Below are 16,312 nucleotides of genomic sequence, written 5' to 3'. Positions count from 1 at the left end.
GAAGTTATATACACATGTGGAGATATGAAGTGCTGTCCATAATTAAATGGATAAAGCATCGAACCGCAGAGCGAACAATTGGGAAGCTGTGCTGCGATCACTGTAAATGGGAACAGCGACTGTAAAGAACCATTTCCATAAGTAGAAGACGTAGCAGGGAACAATATAACCATAAATTTGTTGACAGAGGCAAGTATGCAGGCCCTGAAAATAGTATCAGAAAAAAGAAACAAGGCTGCAACATAATAGGCGCACCATTCTTGGATGCTAACCAATTTATAAGGATCAAAGTAAGCTGAAAAACTTAAGACAGATGATTTCTAAATTAAATTTTCTAAGCAGATTCGGATCGATTGTAGCTAAATGGTATGCTTTACTCTAAATCTAATCTGATATAATTTTAATTTAAATCTTCCTTCTAAAGTTATAATTATTTTAGAATCTTTGATCTGATCCGTCTTATTGACCTGAACCAACCTGAGATGAATACAGCATAGATATGAATATAAATTTTTTATTACCGAGAAGCACAAAAATTGCCATCCTTATTTGAGTTTTCCAACAATAGTGAAGCAATAGATACTTTGATCTTCTCTCTCCTGTTATTCAGAACATTCACTGCAAAATTCGATAACACTGTTAGAAGACCAGGGACAGCCTTTTGCCATAAACATAGACATGATGATACAACCCATCAAGGCACACTGAAAATCATTCAACTTTAACATATCATACTTAGATATGGCCAAGCCTTCTACTTGAAATTAGTCTACCCTAGAAAGTGAAGTCGGCAAAATGGCAGGGTCAATTCGGTTCCATATTATTCTCTTCATCTGACTGAGAGCAGGGCCCAGTGATGGCATCAGCAAAGTATTCCTCAACTGAAAAGAAAAGATCAAGCATGGATAGCATCAGCATTCCCTTGAGTTAGGTGCCACTTTCTGAGAACAAGAAATAGCCTCTCAAAGATCTTTTTTCAGATACCACATTGACACCCTATGAAACTAGAAAACTGGCACAAGACAGATAGTCAAATTGCATGAAAAGGATGGAATCAAAAAGAAATGATAGGCTTAGCTTACCGATATCTTCTTGTCAGGAGAGTCAAGCAGGATGTCGGAGTCTGATGGCAGGAACGGTGAGCCAGTGTAGCTTCCCAGAGCCCCAAGATCTACAATAAATCATGGGACATAGATATTAACAGAAGCAGGGAAAATAGCGTGATTTTAAAAAACAGCTAGCAAGATAATCATATTTCTAGAACCAGAAGATCTCTTATAAGGTTGGCATTAGGCTCCAAGCATGCAGCCCACTGTTTTTGATATCTAAATTAATTTCAGCTGAACAACATATAGAGTTGCTCTCAGCACCCAAGCTCAAATGCATGCTCACACCAATTCACATTTTAGGCTACTGCGGTATTCATGCAGTGAAGGCCTATTGCTAAGGGTTTTTAAATTATATGAAAGCAGCAAGTTCACCTCCCAGATTTGTGAAATCTGCAGTTAGATCTGTAAGATTAAAACTCCAAAGTTGTCCTCCTGCTCTGAGGGAGTCCCTGGAGGATCCAACCTCACCATCTGGTCCTAGCTGCAACAATCCTGCATTTGCTACATCAGATGTGAAATTGGCGTCGAGTGTAGATGTGTCCATGCTCATCCCTGATAACTCAGATGGAGTGAAAGGAAAATGATTGCTCGATGCCACTGATGCAGGACCCACAGCAGTCTCTGAGACCGACAACATGGCACTACATGGAGGGGCAGCAGGAGCTGCTTCAGGTGCACCCCTGTCCACCGCAATGCTTCAACAAAATTACAAAGAAAAATTTATTCGAAATGCCAAACTATGCAAAAGATATATTGAAATGAAAAGACAACTATGATAAAACTTAAGTACAAATGAAATTAGAAAGATGACACTAAATTGAAATACCATCTTACAAAATTATAAGGGCCGTCAGAAGACCCTAAGTATTAGAAAAGAAAATGAGACCCTAAATCTGTTGTACTAGATGTGAATATAGACCTATAACAGACACGCTGATGACTGGGGCCAGGATGTTAGATCTAATGTACCTAGCCCATACATTACGAATTCACTTGACTAGAAGCTAGGCCAATTGGACCAAATTTTTCAGTAGAGTTTTTTATTGGCAAAAGTATGCAAATAGCCCCTCAACTTTTTTTAATTGCGCTCCAAAGCCCCTCAACTAAAAATGTTATATTTATGTCCCTTGACTCGTAATAAGTGGGCTACGAAGCCCTTCCATCAACTTTACCCATGAGTTTGCTGACATGGCTTTATTTTAATCTCTAAAATCATCCGAAAATAATATTTTAATATTTTTTAATATTTTTTTGGCAAATGCAAATAGCTCCTCCTTTATAATATTTTTTTTTCTTTCTTCCCTGGTTCACCTCCGCCTCCCTCTGCTTCTCTGCGCCGGCCCTCCCATCCGCCCGCGATCACCGCCCCTCCGCCCCCGACGCCGTCGGACCTCCACCTCCCTCTGCTTCTCTGCACAGGTCCCTCTATCCGCCCTCGATCTTCGCCCCTCCGCCCCCGACGCCATCACGGCCCCTCTTCAACACTCTCTGCCGCCATCTTCATTGGAGAGTGCCCCATGCTCACTGCTACTTCCTCATCATCATCAAAGTCCGAGTACAGAAGCGCATCATTTCTTCGGTGTCTTCATGCATCTCCTCGCCCCATGGCCATCGGAAATGTTGGTCTCATTGCTGCCCTGCATGTCCGGTGCTGGATTCATGGACATCAGACTCACAAATGGGGTGCCCGATGGGCTAAAGATTAAGCTCGTTTGATCCCCCGAGTGATCGAAAACCAAGAATCTCTTCTGAGAATCAGCAAATCCTGTCGGTCCACGGGTGTGGACGTAAGGCGAGATCCATGTTGGTGTCTTCGGTAGGATTCTCTGTGCTTGAAACACAGGGAAAGGAGGGGTAGCATTGCCATAGAAAGCACACCCAGAAGGGTTGAAGTAGGTAGGAAACATCATGGAATTGGTGTTCTGCGGCCCGACATGGGTTGCCGAAGACTACTCATGCAATTGAAACTACTAAATCGCCATGGTGAGTGCGGACAGTAGATCCATGGATCGACGTCCTTCCCCATCAACAAAAATCACCAAAGCAATCACCTTAAATACCAGTTTAAATAAATAACATCGCCAAACAATCATAAGGACAAATAAAACTGTATAGCCAAAAAAAAAACTTAATGGACTGACAAAAGCATGGATTACTAGGCGAAAATCAGCTAAAGATCGAATGTCCTATCCACAAGAATCTCTTCAAGTAACTGTAAAGATTCCAGCTTTATTTGATGAAGCAAAGGAGAGAACTGATCTATGTAACGGGCTTGAGGAGATGGTGGAAATACTCGATCTGGACCAAGATAGAGATTGGATTCTTAGCATCTTATGCTATTAGAGAAAGCTTAAAAACCTCAAGCTTTGATCTTTAAAACCCTAAAACCAACACCGACATCCCCCACAAACAGAGAGAGAGAGAGAGTTTGCACCCTCCTCTTCTTCTGATCTTTTACCTGGCAATCCTATAATAGTGGAAGCAAGCTATGATCCTAACGATTAAATGGTGGAGCCACCGCCCCTCCCCCCCCCAACGGCCCAGTGGTCTTCCCCGGCTCACGCCGCCGCCCCCCACCCCCCCTCCCGCGATCACGTCGCCCCCTCCTTCTTGCTTCTTCTTTCCGCAGACCCCCCACCCACCCATGCTCGTGCCACTCCACCCCACAGCCTTCCCTCCCCTATCCCAACCCCCCCCCCGACGCTCATGCCCCTGCCCCCATGCTCATGCCGCCGCCAACCTCCCCTCCCCCGCCCCAACTCATGGCTTCTTTACGCGCTCTCGTCCGCCGATGGCGGCCCGCGGCATCTTCATGGTCTTCTCCCCTCCCGGCCTTCGACGCAACACCCACCCCAAACGAAGGATCGTTTTTGGATAAAAAAAGTGGACGTATAAAAAAAATAAAGCCAGCGACCGATTAAAAAAAAAAATTAAAATATTATTTTCGGATAATTTTAGGAATTAAAATAAAACTACGTCAACAAACTAACGGACAGAGTTGACAGAAGAGCTTCGTAGCCCACATATTACGAGTTGAGGGCCTCAACTATAAGATTTTTAGTTAAGGGGCATCGGAGCACAATTTGAAAAACTTGAGGGGCTATTTGCATACTTTTGCCTTTTTTATTCTAAGGATAGACATATACCAGAAAAAATCTATAAATTTGTTTACAAGCTAAGCTACATACTTGAAAATGAAAAGTCAAGTGGCTGACTTCCATCTTCTTGCCTTTTAAAAGCTTAAGATGTAAGGGATAATGTCTTTTTGCTCTTTTAGAGGGGTCGTGATATGAACCCTTACAACCAAGTTGGAGGTGGGAAAATTGTGATTGCTTATGTTTTCCTATATAAAAAAAATGATTGCAATTCAAATAACAAATAAATATTTAAATAAACAAAATATCAAGGATACTAGAAGACTAATGTCCGAAGCTATATTATAGTACTAGATATTAGCAAGGGGACCTAGAGAGATTTTTAATACAAGCCAAACCCAGAAGATTCTTCCCATCCCAATTCTGAAGAGGTTTACCAAATTTATTGTATCATTATATAAATAAGCCGAGGCTGTAAAACATAATTCTATATTATCACAAGAAAATGAGAAAATGCACTTACTCATTGCCAGAATTCATATGAATTGGATGAAAACTGCCTGGAGCAGGAATTCCATTAACTACATGACAGCTGGACAGTCCACAACCTATAGGATCAACATGAGGCTGGCCAGTAGTTGTCATTGGCTGTTGCTGAGGAACTGGGTACCCCATAGGTAAATTATTAACTGCACTGCAAACAGGTTAGCATTAAATAAGAATGGTAACAGTGATAGGCTAACATATTTTTATATTAGGATGATTCAGAAAATAGCTTCGTAAATGCATAAACAAGAAATATACTTGTGTTTTTCAGGATAACTGGAAATGATAAGTTGGAAGCTATCATACTTTTGAAGTAACAATGTTGACTTTTTATCCTCAGAGGCAAACATTTTCATAAAGTTTTAATATAGTAAAAATAAAAAGAAACTGCCACATCGCAGTCTTCTCCAAGCTGATAGGAAAATAATCGAGTTGCTATGGTAACAGGAATAAGAATGCATTTTGTTGGGGAATTATGCAATCGAGTTGCTATAGTAATAGGAATATCAATGTGTGTGCATGAAGGTATACATGAAGTGATTTTCAAAGGGTAATATGCAATTGTATATGTAATGACCTAATCTAAAAAAACTAATCAAAAGGTATTAGTTGGATTCCTTAGTGCGGTATATGTCATATGGCCTATATGTGAACTAGGAAACGCTGCAGCACAAGCTCTCTAAGATTGACCACATGATGTCAACCATGATGTTTGTGATTGGAATTGGATCCTTAGCCTAGCGAGAATGCCAAGATTTAAATGGCAAAGGAGGCAACATACGTGAGGACACATATGGACCTGTATTTAATCCCACATTGATTGTGCATTGTGGAGATCTTAGATACTTATTTAGAGCTAAGGAACCAAAACAACACCTTTTAACTAGCCTTTTAGGGTGAGCTCCAGGATCATTGCAAATAATATTAGAGTGGACTTGGATCATAGTCCATGTGTGACTAGAGGATGCTGCAACATAGGTCCTTTTAGGGTTGACTACAGCTAATCCTAACGTTTATGATTGGATTTGACTAGATTCGAACCCTTAGCCTAGCGAAGATGCCAGGACTTAAATGAGAAATTATGTAAGGACCAATAAATCCAGAAAATAACACCTACTGGCTAGGTTTTTTGGGCGAGATTTTGAGTTGCTAAAATGACATCAAAATGAATCTAGCCGATAGCCCATGTGTGACTAGGGGACACCATAGCACAGTTCTTCTGGGACTGACCACAGGATGATTATGGTGTTTATGATTGAATTTTATTGGATCTAGACTCAACCTAGCGAGGAAGCTGGGAGTTAAATGAAGTACGTGACCACCTGTGTTAATGTGTATATAATCCCACATCAATCATACATTGTGGAGATTTTAGGTACTTATGCAAGAACAAGAAAATCTAAATAACACTTTCTAGCTAGCTTATTTGGATGAGGTCCTTGGTTGCTACAGTATATAAGCAAAAATCCAAAAAACAAATCAAAAAAGTCGATACTAACATACGATTAGGCTCTTATTATTATTATGAGAATGTAAAATCATAAAGTTGATGCAAATAAATAGGCAAAATATGCCAGATTGATCATGATTACATAATTTGTAATAAAACAATATCTTATGAAGTTCAATATTTTGCATATAAGAAAATTACCAAAATGAAAGATATTCAATTGATCACTTGGTAGATTGCAAATTCCATAGCAATCTTTGTAATTCATAGACACTATCATGCTCAAAAATATTAAGAGAAATTACCCTGCATAGGGTGAATCCCATTTTGTATTGGAACTAGTGGAACCTGAGGTGGCACAGGGTACTTCATCAGATGGTACTGGTGCTCCAATAAATGATTGAACAAGATGATCTGTTTTTTCAGTTTAAGCCTTATATAATAAGCTCTGAAAAACTCGGAGTTTTCTTCTTCCAGTTTCTGCCATACTGAAAAGATATGGGATTTCAGACCAAAACAAGATGCATATTGTACTGCCATGTTGAACCCATCCAAACACCCACAAATAAAATAAAATAAAAACTCCCTTAACTGTTTCGTCACTCATCAACCACCCATCTAACATGCATGTCCAACAAGCAGAGGGTGGTGATTAATCATAAACATAAAATTTCATTATACACATGCGCATGCATGCACACATGCACTTTCAAATGCTTGAAAATTGAGAAATTTAGATAGCATATAGTTGTTCAATCTTCGGGAACATCACAAGAATAAAATTTCCTAGTAAAAGACTTACCTAGTGTTGTAAAACCAGGTTCTATTCTTGCACGATTGGAGAGGGTCCGAACCACTTCCCCTCGATTCATATACAATTGCAAACAACGTTCTATCAAATTCTGAACCTGCAATAAAGAGATAGAGTAAGGAGGCAACCATGCAACAAAAAAAAAAAAAAAGGAGAACTGAAACTTATAACGGGCCATCTTACAAGTTCAATATCTTCACGAGAAACCTTTCTGTTATCATTGCTTGCAATGGATGGTGAACCTGAGTCCACTCCAGGAGCCTCCATAGTTGGAGGGTTTTGCTGGTTACCTTGCAATTCATGTGAAACTTGTGATGTTGGCTGTACTTCTGCTGTGCTTTGAGGATCCTGTAGAGATTGCCTTTCATTTATTATGAGGGAAAAAAAAATGCAGAAAGTAAAAGTAGAAAGATGAAAAAACAAAGCCATAACAAATCAAGAATAGTTATTGATTAGTGGTAAAATGCAGCACAGACCATGCAGTACTGTTTGTATGTGTGAAGTGAATTCATTGGAGAACAAATCAAACTTGTTCTCATTGTATAAGATGTATTTTAGAAAGAATAAAAATTGCCAGTGGCTTCAATCACTCTCTATTGAGATAGCACTGATCAGGCAAATCAAAATCTCCACTTATTCTGACAGTTGGTGAAGCAGTCCCGCCAGCAAAATCACACCAAAACGAGATATAGGTGTCTCTAGGAACTTCTAAAGTGGTAACTTGAATCATTATTTTACAAAATTATGGTGAACAAGTTGGTAGGCATGCCTTATTATTTCTTCAACATATCAGCTAGTCCATATGTGCATGTCCTATACAATATATAAGGTATAACATATGTGCATCAATATATATGGTATAACTTGCCTTCTCAAGCATCCATATGTTATATGAATAATGAGATCACAGATGTTCCACAAAAGGTTTAAAGTGACAGTAAGTAGCACACTGGCTGAATATACAAGTACCCCAGTGCCATGCATACCAGACCAGGCTCGTCCAATACAGAATGGCATAGACTAATATAGACTGTGAGAGCCCCCTTTGCATTTTCTTTGACCACTCAAGTTTCCTCCTTTTAACTGTGAAACTTCCCCATGATATTTTTAAGGTCTGTACGAGGAACAGGCATGTTCCCGATGCAAAAGCATCTCACATCATTAAGGACTCCAATTGCAATGACTATCAAACAAATGAACATTAAAACCTAGACTTTAGCTTTGAAGATAAAAAATGGCAGCGACAACCATCCATATTAACATCTGAACCAACAGCCTCTCAAAAGACACTACAAAGCTTTAATTGTTGATCTTCAATTAGTATCAGTGGATAATATGTGGTTGTATATTACATGGGTATATTCTTTTCTTGTTCCAATGGTATTCGCAAGAGTAAAGAATAAAACATTGTGGAAGCCATGGAGCTTCTTCCAAATATTAAGTTCTTGAATTCTGTTAATAAACAATATGATGTCAACAATTTCTTGCACAGACTTAGTCCTGGATAGACATATTACAAGTTCTGATGCAAAGGCAGGTACTGAGACTGAAGACTCTACCATAAGCTGATCTTTCTAATATTAGAAAACTGAAGGGCAGGGAACACATGGTTTAGATGCAGTTCCAATACCATATTTTAACCTGTTTGATCTTGTCATGATGCATTTGTGGCTCTATGGCATATACTATTATGTGCCTTTCTTATAAAATTTTGAGTGCTGAAACATGAATGCATGCATGGGAGTTGTTTATCAAGGTGATTCAGAAAAAAAGGAGCATTTTGCACATGGATCTGTGGCAATGTAAAGAGAGTAATAGGAAGGAATCCAATTTCTTACACATTTAGATGTTAAATGACACATAATTTACATTTATACTGTCCAGTTACTCTATCAATATGGTTTCTTAGTAGATATGGATGCACAACAGAAGTGAGAATTGCTAACTATATAAGTGCAAGACACATTTGCGCAAGCGGTAGTACAACCACCTCACCTGTAAGGCCTTCATTTTATTTCATCACACTAGTTTAGTTGAGATCATCGAGTACACCAACATAGAGATACTAAGCTATCTGTGATATTGCAGGACATTTTTCAGAGTATTAAATGCTCCAAATTGATTGTGTCTTTCTCCAAAGAAAGATAGTAAGGGGAAAGAAAGAAGTATCTGTATGAAAATTAAGTAGGCTGACTGATTGGTGGTTTGAACCAAAATTTATCATTCAACAAAACTGCAAGGATCCATGAAGGCGTATGTTTAGTTGCACATTGTTTATGCACTGGATAGATCTTGGACACTTATACAAGGCCAAAAAACCGAAATAACTCCTTTCAGCTAGCTTTTTTGGGTGAAGTCCTAGATTGTTGTAAATAGTATCAGAGCTGAACTGGCTTATTGTCAATGTAGACTACAGGACACTGCAGCACATGCCCATTTGGGTTAACTAAGGATTAATTATGGTATTTTTTATTGGGATTATAGTACTTGTGATTAGATTTAAATGGATTTATATCCTTAGCCTGGCAAGGATGCCAAGACTTAAATAGAGGAGTATGCAAGGACCTATGTGGCATGTGTTTAATTGCACATTGATTATACATTAGATATATCTTGGATAATTATACAAGGCTAAGAAACCTAAATAATGCCTTCCAACTAGCCTTTTTAGGTGAGGTCCTTGGTTATCTCTCGCATATGCAAAATAAATATGAGAAAATTAAAATCATCACATAGAATATATATTTAGAGTATCTCAATATAAATCAACAATGCCAATATACGATAAAAGTAGCATAGAACGTAAGATTAAACTAACAGTCTTTGAATAAGGAGCAAAAATTGTAATGTAATTTATAACTCAATAGTGAGATGTTTCTTTATTAGGCAGAAAATCTAAAGACTATCTAAATTACTGAACCCTTTGAACCATTTCCAATTGACCTGCTCTTTACCCAGCTCCTGCTCTTTGCCAGCTGGGTCAATCTTTCATCATCGAGCTTTGTGCAATAACCAATGACGGATTTCCCATATATTTATGTATTTTGTTCCTTGAAAACTATTATTTTGCAAGAAGTGCACTTCCATCAACTTGTTCTCATTACTTATACAGCTGAAAATATGCATGTACCTACATATAGGAAATCTTATGTGTATGACTATGCAAAGAATGCAATTTTTTGTGGACTAAAGAGGGGAAAAAAAATACTCTAGCAGTGTTGCAAATCAACATGAATGACACATTGTAGAAGTTCAATCAGTCTATCCAGGTCATGACTCATGATAGAAAACAGTATCAACAAAACTATGCTTAATGGTAAATAAGGACAAAATTATTCACAATTATTAAGGTTCAAGATTTAGAGAGGGTTTACTTCTAAACATTCATGAAGCTAAGAACATTACTAAGACCACTAATGCAATCAACAAATTAGTTCAACATTCATAGTCCTCCTTATGGTTGCTTCCCTAATCATTAATTTCCAATGTCCACATGCTCTGTAATTGCAGCAAGCTACATAGACTGGTATGAATTTCCATTTATCTCGTTCACTAGCATAACTGTCAGCATAATTAATACAACAAAAATCAAGGAGAGCAGAATAAATGGGCAGCTGAATGAACCGGAGATAATGAGAAAAAAATCACACAAAAATGCAGAAACATCTGCTATAACACATCTCATTCATAAAACATGATGTTGGGAAGGTAAAAATCTAACAATCTAATTTAGACACCACTATCCACACTTGAATACTGATGTGGTGATATATAAGCAAAATCAAGGGATTATACTCGCTTAATGTTTCACTGTTTTAATCCAAGAAAAAGGGACCTTGTTCACACCCCAGTTAGATTATTGAGTAATCCTAGTTCGATTAACAAATTTCAAATTTTCTCTTCTTCATTCTCAATACTTGTTAATTGATAAGGTGTCTCCTGGCAAAACCCCTGGCAGATGAAAAGAGAGTTGAGTTTTTCTAGTGATATGCCACATATTCTGAGAAACACACCGAGGTTTGTGATGGAGAAATTTCACCTTTATAAATTTACAGATCTACAGGCTAAAGGATGTAACACTTGGATAGATGGACAAGGCAACCTATGAAAAGAAGTACACCTCTGGACAATGTGTGGTGAATAATTAGTAGGGCTGGAAACATTTAAAGATCTACACAGACTAACGTACTCCCTTGAAGAAGATTACTACTGTATAAACAAGGATGAAATAGTGGTAGTCAATTATTAATCATGATAACAGTGTTGCTGGTTGAAGCACTTCAGCAAGCCCCCCATCTACATCTAAACAAGCTACTTAGCTCCAGGGGGGGAAAACAAAAGAAATCGAATCCCAGTTGCAAACTGGAACTATATTGTTTTCTTTAGTAGACACAAGAATGCTCCAAACCACAAAAGACCATTAAAAGTCGGCAAATTGGAGCATATAAAATAATTAAAATAGAAGCCATTTTTTACTCAATTAAGCGTTCCACTTCCACAAACTTTCATCGGATGTATTCTCTCCTTTAAAGCAAGGGCTTGTGAGATCCAAATCATCAGGTTCTGAATCCACCCAACTCTATAATCTTCTCAGAACCAAGAAAAAGAAAAGAACTTTAAATTGTTAAAAAAAAAAAAAAGAAAAAAGTCGACTAATCTCAACTCCATTATCGAGGGTCTTCTCATCTAGCCAAAAACAAAAATATACGAAGATCAAACACAAAGGAGAAAGAATAGGACAAAAAACAGGACACAAATGTCGGTTTAAAACAATATGCCATCTTACGCTTCATACGGAGCAACTCAATGGCATTCCCGCTTCCGATCATTCTTCCACCAAACCCAGTGATTCATACACCAAAAAGAACCCAGAAAACCCAAGATGACTACAACCGCAAAAAAAAAAAAAAAAAAAAAAAAGAAGAAGAAGAAGAAGAAGAAGAAAGATTTCTAAAGATCTTCTCGTATCTAAGCTTACCATGGAGTCGAGATAAGGAGTGCGGAGAAAAAGAGAAGATTTCTAGGGTTTCTTAGGGCCAAACTCCGCCCAGAGTCCACTCTCTTTCTCTCTCCAACCGTGGAGAAAGACCGGAAAGAGACGGACGAGAGAGAGAAAACGGGAAGAGAGGAAGGAGAAAAAGGTGAGGAAAAATGCCTTGCCATTTCGGTGAACCCGCTGGGATTTATATGCACGCCATTATTCTCTCTTTTTATAGCACGGTAAGAGGTTAGATTCCCTTTTTTTTCTTTTTTTTTTTTTCTTTTTCTAAAGAGGAGGTTACTTTGGTTTTGCGATAGCCGAGGTGATACCGGAAGTGGTATGGTGGTAGACTATTAGTAGAAAGTAGAATACGGCGCAGAGCTGGGCGGCTCGGCTCGGCTCGGCTCGGCTCACGAACTGGGGAACTTGGTCTGAGTCACGGGCACTGGGTGGGGGGGACCGCAGGCGAGTCGGAAGGGTGGTGGTGGCCATTAATAGCAGCCGCGGTTTCGGCGTGAACGATTGGAGGGGGAGACTCGTGCCGGCCGGCCACCTTGATCTTGGAATTATGCAAATTGAACGTCAGTGAGATCATAAACAGGAGGTCCAAAAAATTTAACAACAAAAACATAGATGATGTTTAAAATTTCTGACTAAAACCAGATAACTGTTTAGATCTCAACTCGTTGCAATCTTGGTGAAGTGCATCTTGGTCAAGTCACCAGTTGACTTGAATCAGTTATGAGTTTACATGCTCAGTAATCTTAGATGGGCTTAGAAGCGGAGAACTATCGAGGGAAACTAAGTGGGTTACAATGGATCTAGGACCAGAAGTAGATCAAAAATTAGTATATCTATATTCATATTTATTTTATTTAATATATATATATATATATATTAATTAAATATAAAAATTTATATCCATATTTATTTTAAATAGATACAGATACAAATTGGATATAGAAAAAATAGATATAAATACATATATAAATCGTATAATTAAACTTTATGGCTATAGATAAAAAATATTTCTAAATGGATAATAGCATATTAATGTGATCATTTATCCTTTTAGCACTCATAATTAAATAGGTTTTTAAATGGAATCAGATATTTGGATATGAATCTGATAATTATCCATCCATATCCATATTTATTTTTTATTGACAGATATTAATACAAATATGGATATTAATTGGATACTCAGATTCCATTCATATTCGGATAGTTTTGAATATGAAAATGAAGTTAGATGAATATTATCCAATCCATTTTCATCCTTAGATTTAATTACACTAACTCATTTGTAGCGAGATTGGATTGATTTTTTTCAAATTTTGGTATTGGATCGATTTGAGTTTTTTTTTAGCAAAATGGTGGAGATCACATCATAAACATGCCAATCTGGATCCGGCATTTGATAAAATTGATTAATATGTTGTACTTTGGTTCTTCAAAACCAAAGTTACATAAAATCTTGTAATCTAGGGTTCAAAGTTTTAACATGTCAAGAAATTGATAATTTTGATTAGTGATTAATGCAAAAATGAATTATGATCTTGATTTATTTTGACAAGAATAGAAAAATTCTAGAAAGAATCAACAAATTTCAAAATATCAATTGATTTATTGCATCAAGATTTTGATATTGGTAATTTTGATCAATTGTCAATGCTAAGATGAATTAACATCTTGATTTATGTTGGCAACTATGAAAAGTTCTAGAAAAGACCAACATACTTCAAAAAATCAGCCAATATATTGGTGTTTGTTGTGGATTTGTATCTCGATTGTTACATCCTCGGCTCCGATCAAGCTATGAGAAATTAACGCTTATCAAATCTTGAGTATGCAATGGATATGAAGATCGTTAGGCATGATCTACTGAGTCCGTGGTAGCTCTTACTCCCCAGTCCGATCCTGCTCTACCTTATCCTTAGATGACCTACTATAGCTCGTACATAGCCAACCAGTCTCAAATAATCTAGGGTCAATGCGTGCTCCACGATCTCCAGAACCTCGGCCACAGACGATCTACCATAGTTCGTTCGTTGCCGATCTAAGCTCCTTGACACCAGATCAATTTCTCTTTTAAAATTAAAAAAATTCAGATAAAATAAAATTCTTCCATGATCAAGTCTCCTATAAAAGAAAAATATCTTATTTGACTCAATCTGTGTGACAAATCTAGAAGATTATCAGAACTTCGAGATGGATACGACTCCAACTCCTCCTCATAAATAAAGGGCTTCGAGACCCTCAAGTAAGCTCTCGACTCTTTACTCTCTCCTCTCATTATTTTCTATTTTTTAACTTGAGAGTCGGAGGGTCTTCACCTGAGAACACCTTGGTGAGGACTTCTTTGCAAGTATTCGGATGGAGTTCAGCGGCAGCTCCACTTCGGCCATATCCACCTCAACGGCGATAAGGAAGAGCTATGCGCTCTCTAGAATGGCGACCTCTAATCTAAATTCGGAAGAGATCTGATACTTCAGCCTAAGAATCTTCAAGTCCTCGGAGGTGAGGACGAAGTTCACCCTAAACGGATCAAAGTTTGAAACTTCGGACCTATTTGAAGAAGAGGCAACATCAGACTCAGGATCTATACTTCTAGCTAACATCGTCACCCGAGCTCCAAGTAGACGGGGATGAACTAGATGCACTCATGATGGAGGGACAAAAAATTGACTTATAGGATGATGCGGCTGAGCAAATGAGGGGTGAAGATGGGGTCGACGGTAGCTTGGCTTCAACCGAACAGAATCTCCAAGAAAAGCAAAGTGGTGGAGTTCCTCCTCTGAATAGCAAAAGCAGTAAAACTAAAAGTTACAGTGGCCCCTATTTATAGAATGTCCGAACGACTCCGATCTATTATCGATTTACCTCCTTTGATCGATATTCGACAAATTACAATCTCTGATTGATCAAAATGTGGCTCCCGCGGATCCGATGATTCAACGGTCCAGATTCGAAAATGGTCTACCTTAAAATATCGATCTTCGACATGTGTCAATAGAGGATAACTCGACGAGATTAGCCTTGACCTCGGACTGATACTCTTTTCGGCCAGCTTATCGAAAGCTTGATCTTAAGAGTGGAGGGCATCTATTGTAGATCTATCTCGACCTCGATCGTCACATCCTCGGCTTCGATCGAGCTATGAAAGATTAATGCTTATCAGATCTTGAGTGTGCGACAATATGAAGATTACCAGACATGACTTACTGAGTCCGCACAGTTCTGTTCTCCAGTCCGATCCTGCTCTACCTCATCCTTAGACGACCTACTATAGCTCGTACATGATCGACCAATCTCAAACAATCTAGGGTCAACACATGTTCCATGATCTCCAAAACCTCGATCACGGACAATCTATCATAGTTCATCCGTTGCCGATCCAAGCTCCTTGACACCATATCCATTTTTTAAAAAAAATAAAAAAATACGGATAGAATGAAATTTCTCCATGATCGAGTCTCTTATAAAAAAAAATATCTTATCCGAATCAATCTATGCGACAAATCTGGAAGATTATCAGGACTCCGAGACGGATACGACTCCAACTCCTCTCCTCTAAATAAAGAGGTTTCGAGATCCTCAAAGTAAGCTCTCGACTCTCTATTGTCTCCTCTCATTATTCTCTATCTCCTAATTTGAGCGTCTGAGGATTTTCACCGGAGAATACCCCGATGAGACTTTTTGTAGGTATTCGGATAGAGTTTCAGCGGCGGCTCCACTTTGGTCACATCCACCTTGACGGCCGACCTTAGCAAGGAGATCAGGAGCAACAGTGTCCAATGTAGACAAACCCAGATTTAATTCAAAAAAGTTGATTGATTCCCGCAATTATTTTATCAAATATATGATAATAAAGAATAATATATTTAAATTAATCAAAAAACATCTCTTTCGAGATAAAAGGGGAGACCTATTTGTGTACAACCGTTCAAGTTCAATTATTTGATTAGGACGCAGCATTCAAGATTTAAGTCCAAAACCTCCGGTTATTAAAGCATGGAGGTTTGTTTTGATGACCGAAGGGAATGGAGAAGAAGGGTGTGAGTGAGGAATAAGCCCAAGCACATATTTAAATGTGTGCACACACTCAATGCTATTTGTCCCACGTCATAATAAACTCGAATGGGTCCGATGCCGATCTCAATCCGAAAGCCCCAATCGCTGTGGGATCAGAGTTTGGGTCATGTCTTTTGTCACAATCACCGCAAGGTGGCACGAAGTTATGAATAATGCTTGTTCAAAACTGGTGCAGTGTCTAGAATACCTCTGCAAAGGCCAAGCCTTTCTCTCTACATGAAGCCT

General features: G+C 38.3%; 1 protein-coding gene across 5 annotated transcripts; it reads right to left on the bottom strand.

Annotated features, from left to right (window-relative positions):
• Positions 1 to 568: 568 nt before the first annotated feature.
• LOC105048205 (uncharacterized) lies at positions 569 to 12,183 on the bottom strand. 5 transcript variants are annotated; one of them, XM_073260418.1, is made up of 8 exons: positions 11,990 to 12,183; positions 7,195 to 7,359; positions 7,003 to 7,108; positions 6,506 to 6,688; positions 4,728 to 4,893; positions 1,482 to 1,789; positions 1,083 to 1,171; positions 569 to 881 (listed from the first exon to the last, which is right to left on the bottom strand). In XM_073260418.1, exons 1-8 carry the CDS (start codon positions 11,990 to 11,992, stop codon positions 765 to 767), a joined length of 1,137 nt encoding a protein of 378 aa, XP_073116519.1. In that variant the 5' UTR covers positions 11,993 to 12,183; the 3' UTR covers positions 569 to 764. The 5 variants fall into 5 exon arrangements, with proteins under 5 accessions (XP_073116519.1, XP_073116522.1, XP_073116518.1 ...); XM_073260421.1 differs by having other exon boundaries at positions 1,079 to 1,171; positions 1,482 to 1,804; positions 11,990 to 12,182; XM_073260417.1 differs by having other exon boundaries at positions 1,482 to 1,804; positions 11,990 to 12,182.
• Positions 12,184 to 16,312: the final 4,129 nt, after the last annotated feature.

This window comes from Elaeis guineensis, chromosome 7 (assembly GCF_000442705.2).
Source record: "Elaeis guineensis isolate ETL-2024a chromosome 7, EG11, whole genome shotgun sequence".
NCBI lineage: Eukaryota > Viridiplantae > Streptophyta > Magnoliopsida > Arecales > Arecaceae > Elaeis > Elaeis guineensis.
This window is presented reverse-complemented; position numbering and strand designations above follow the sequence as displayed.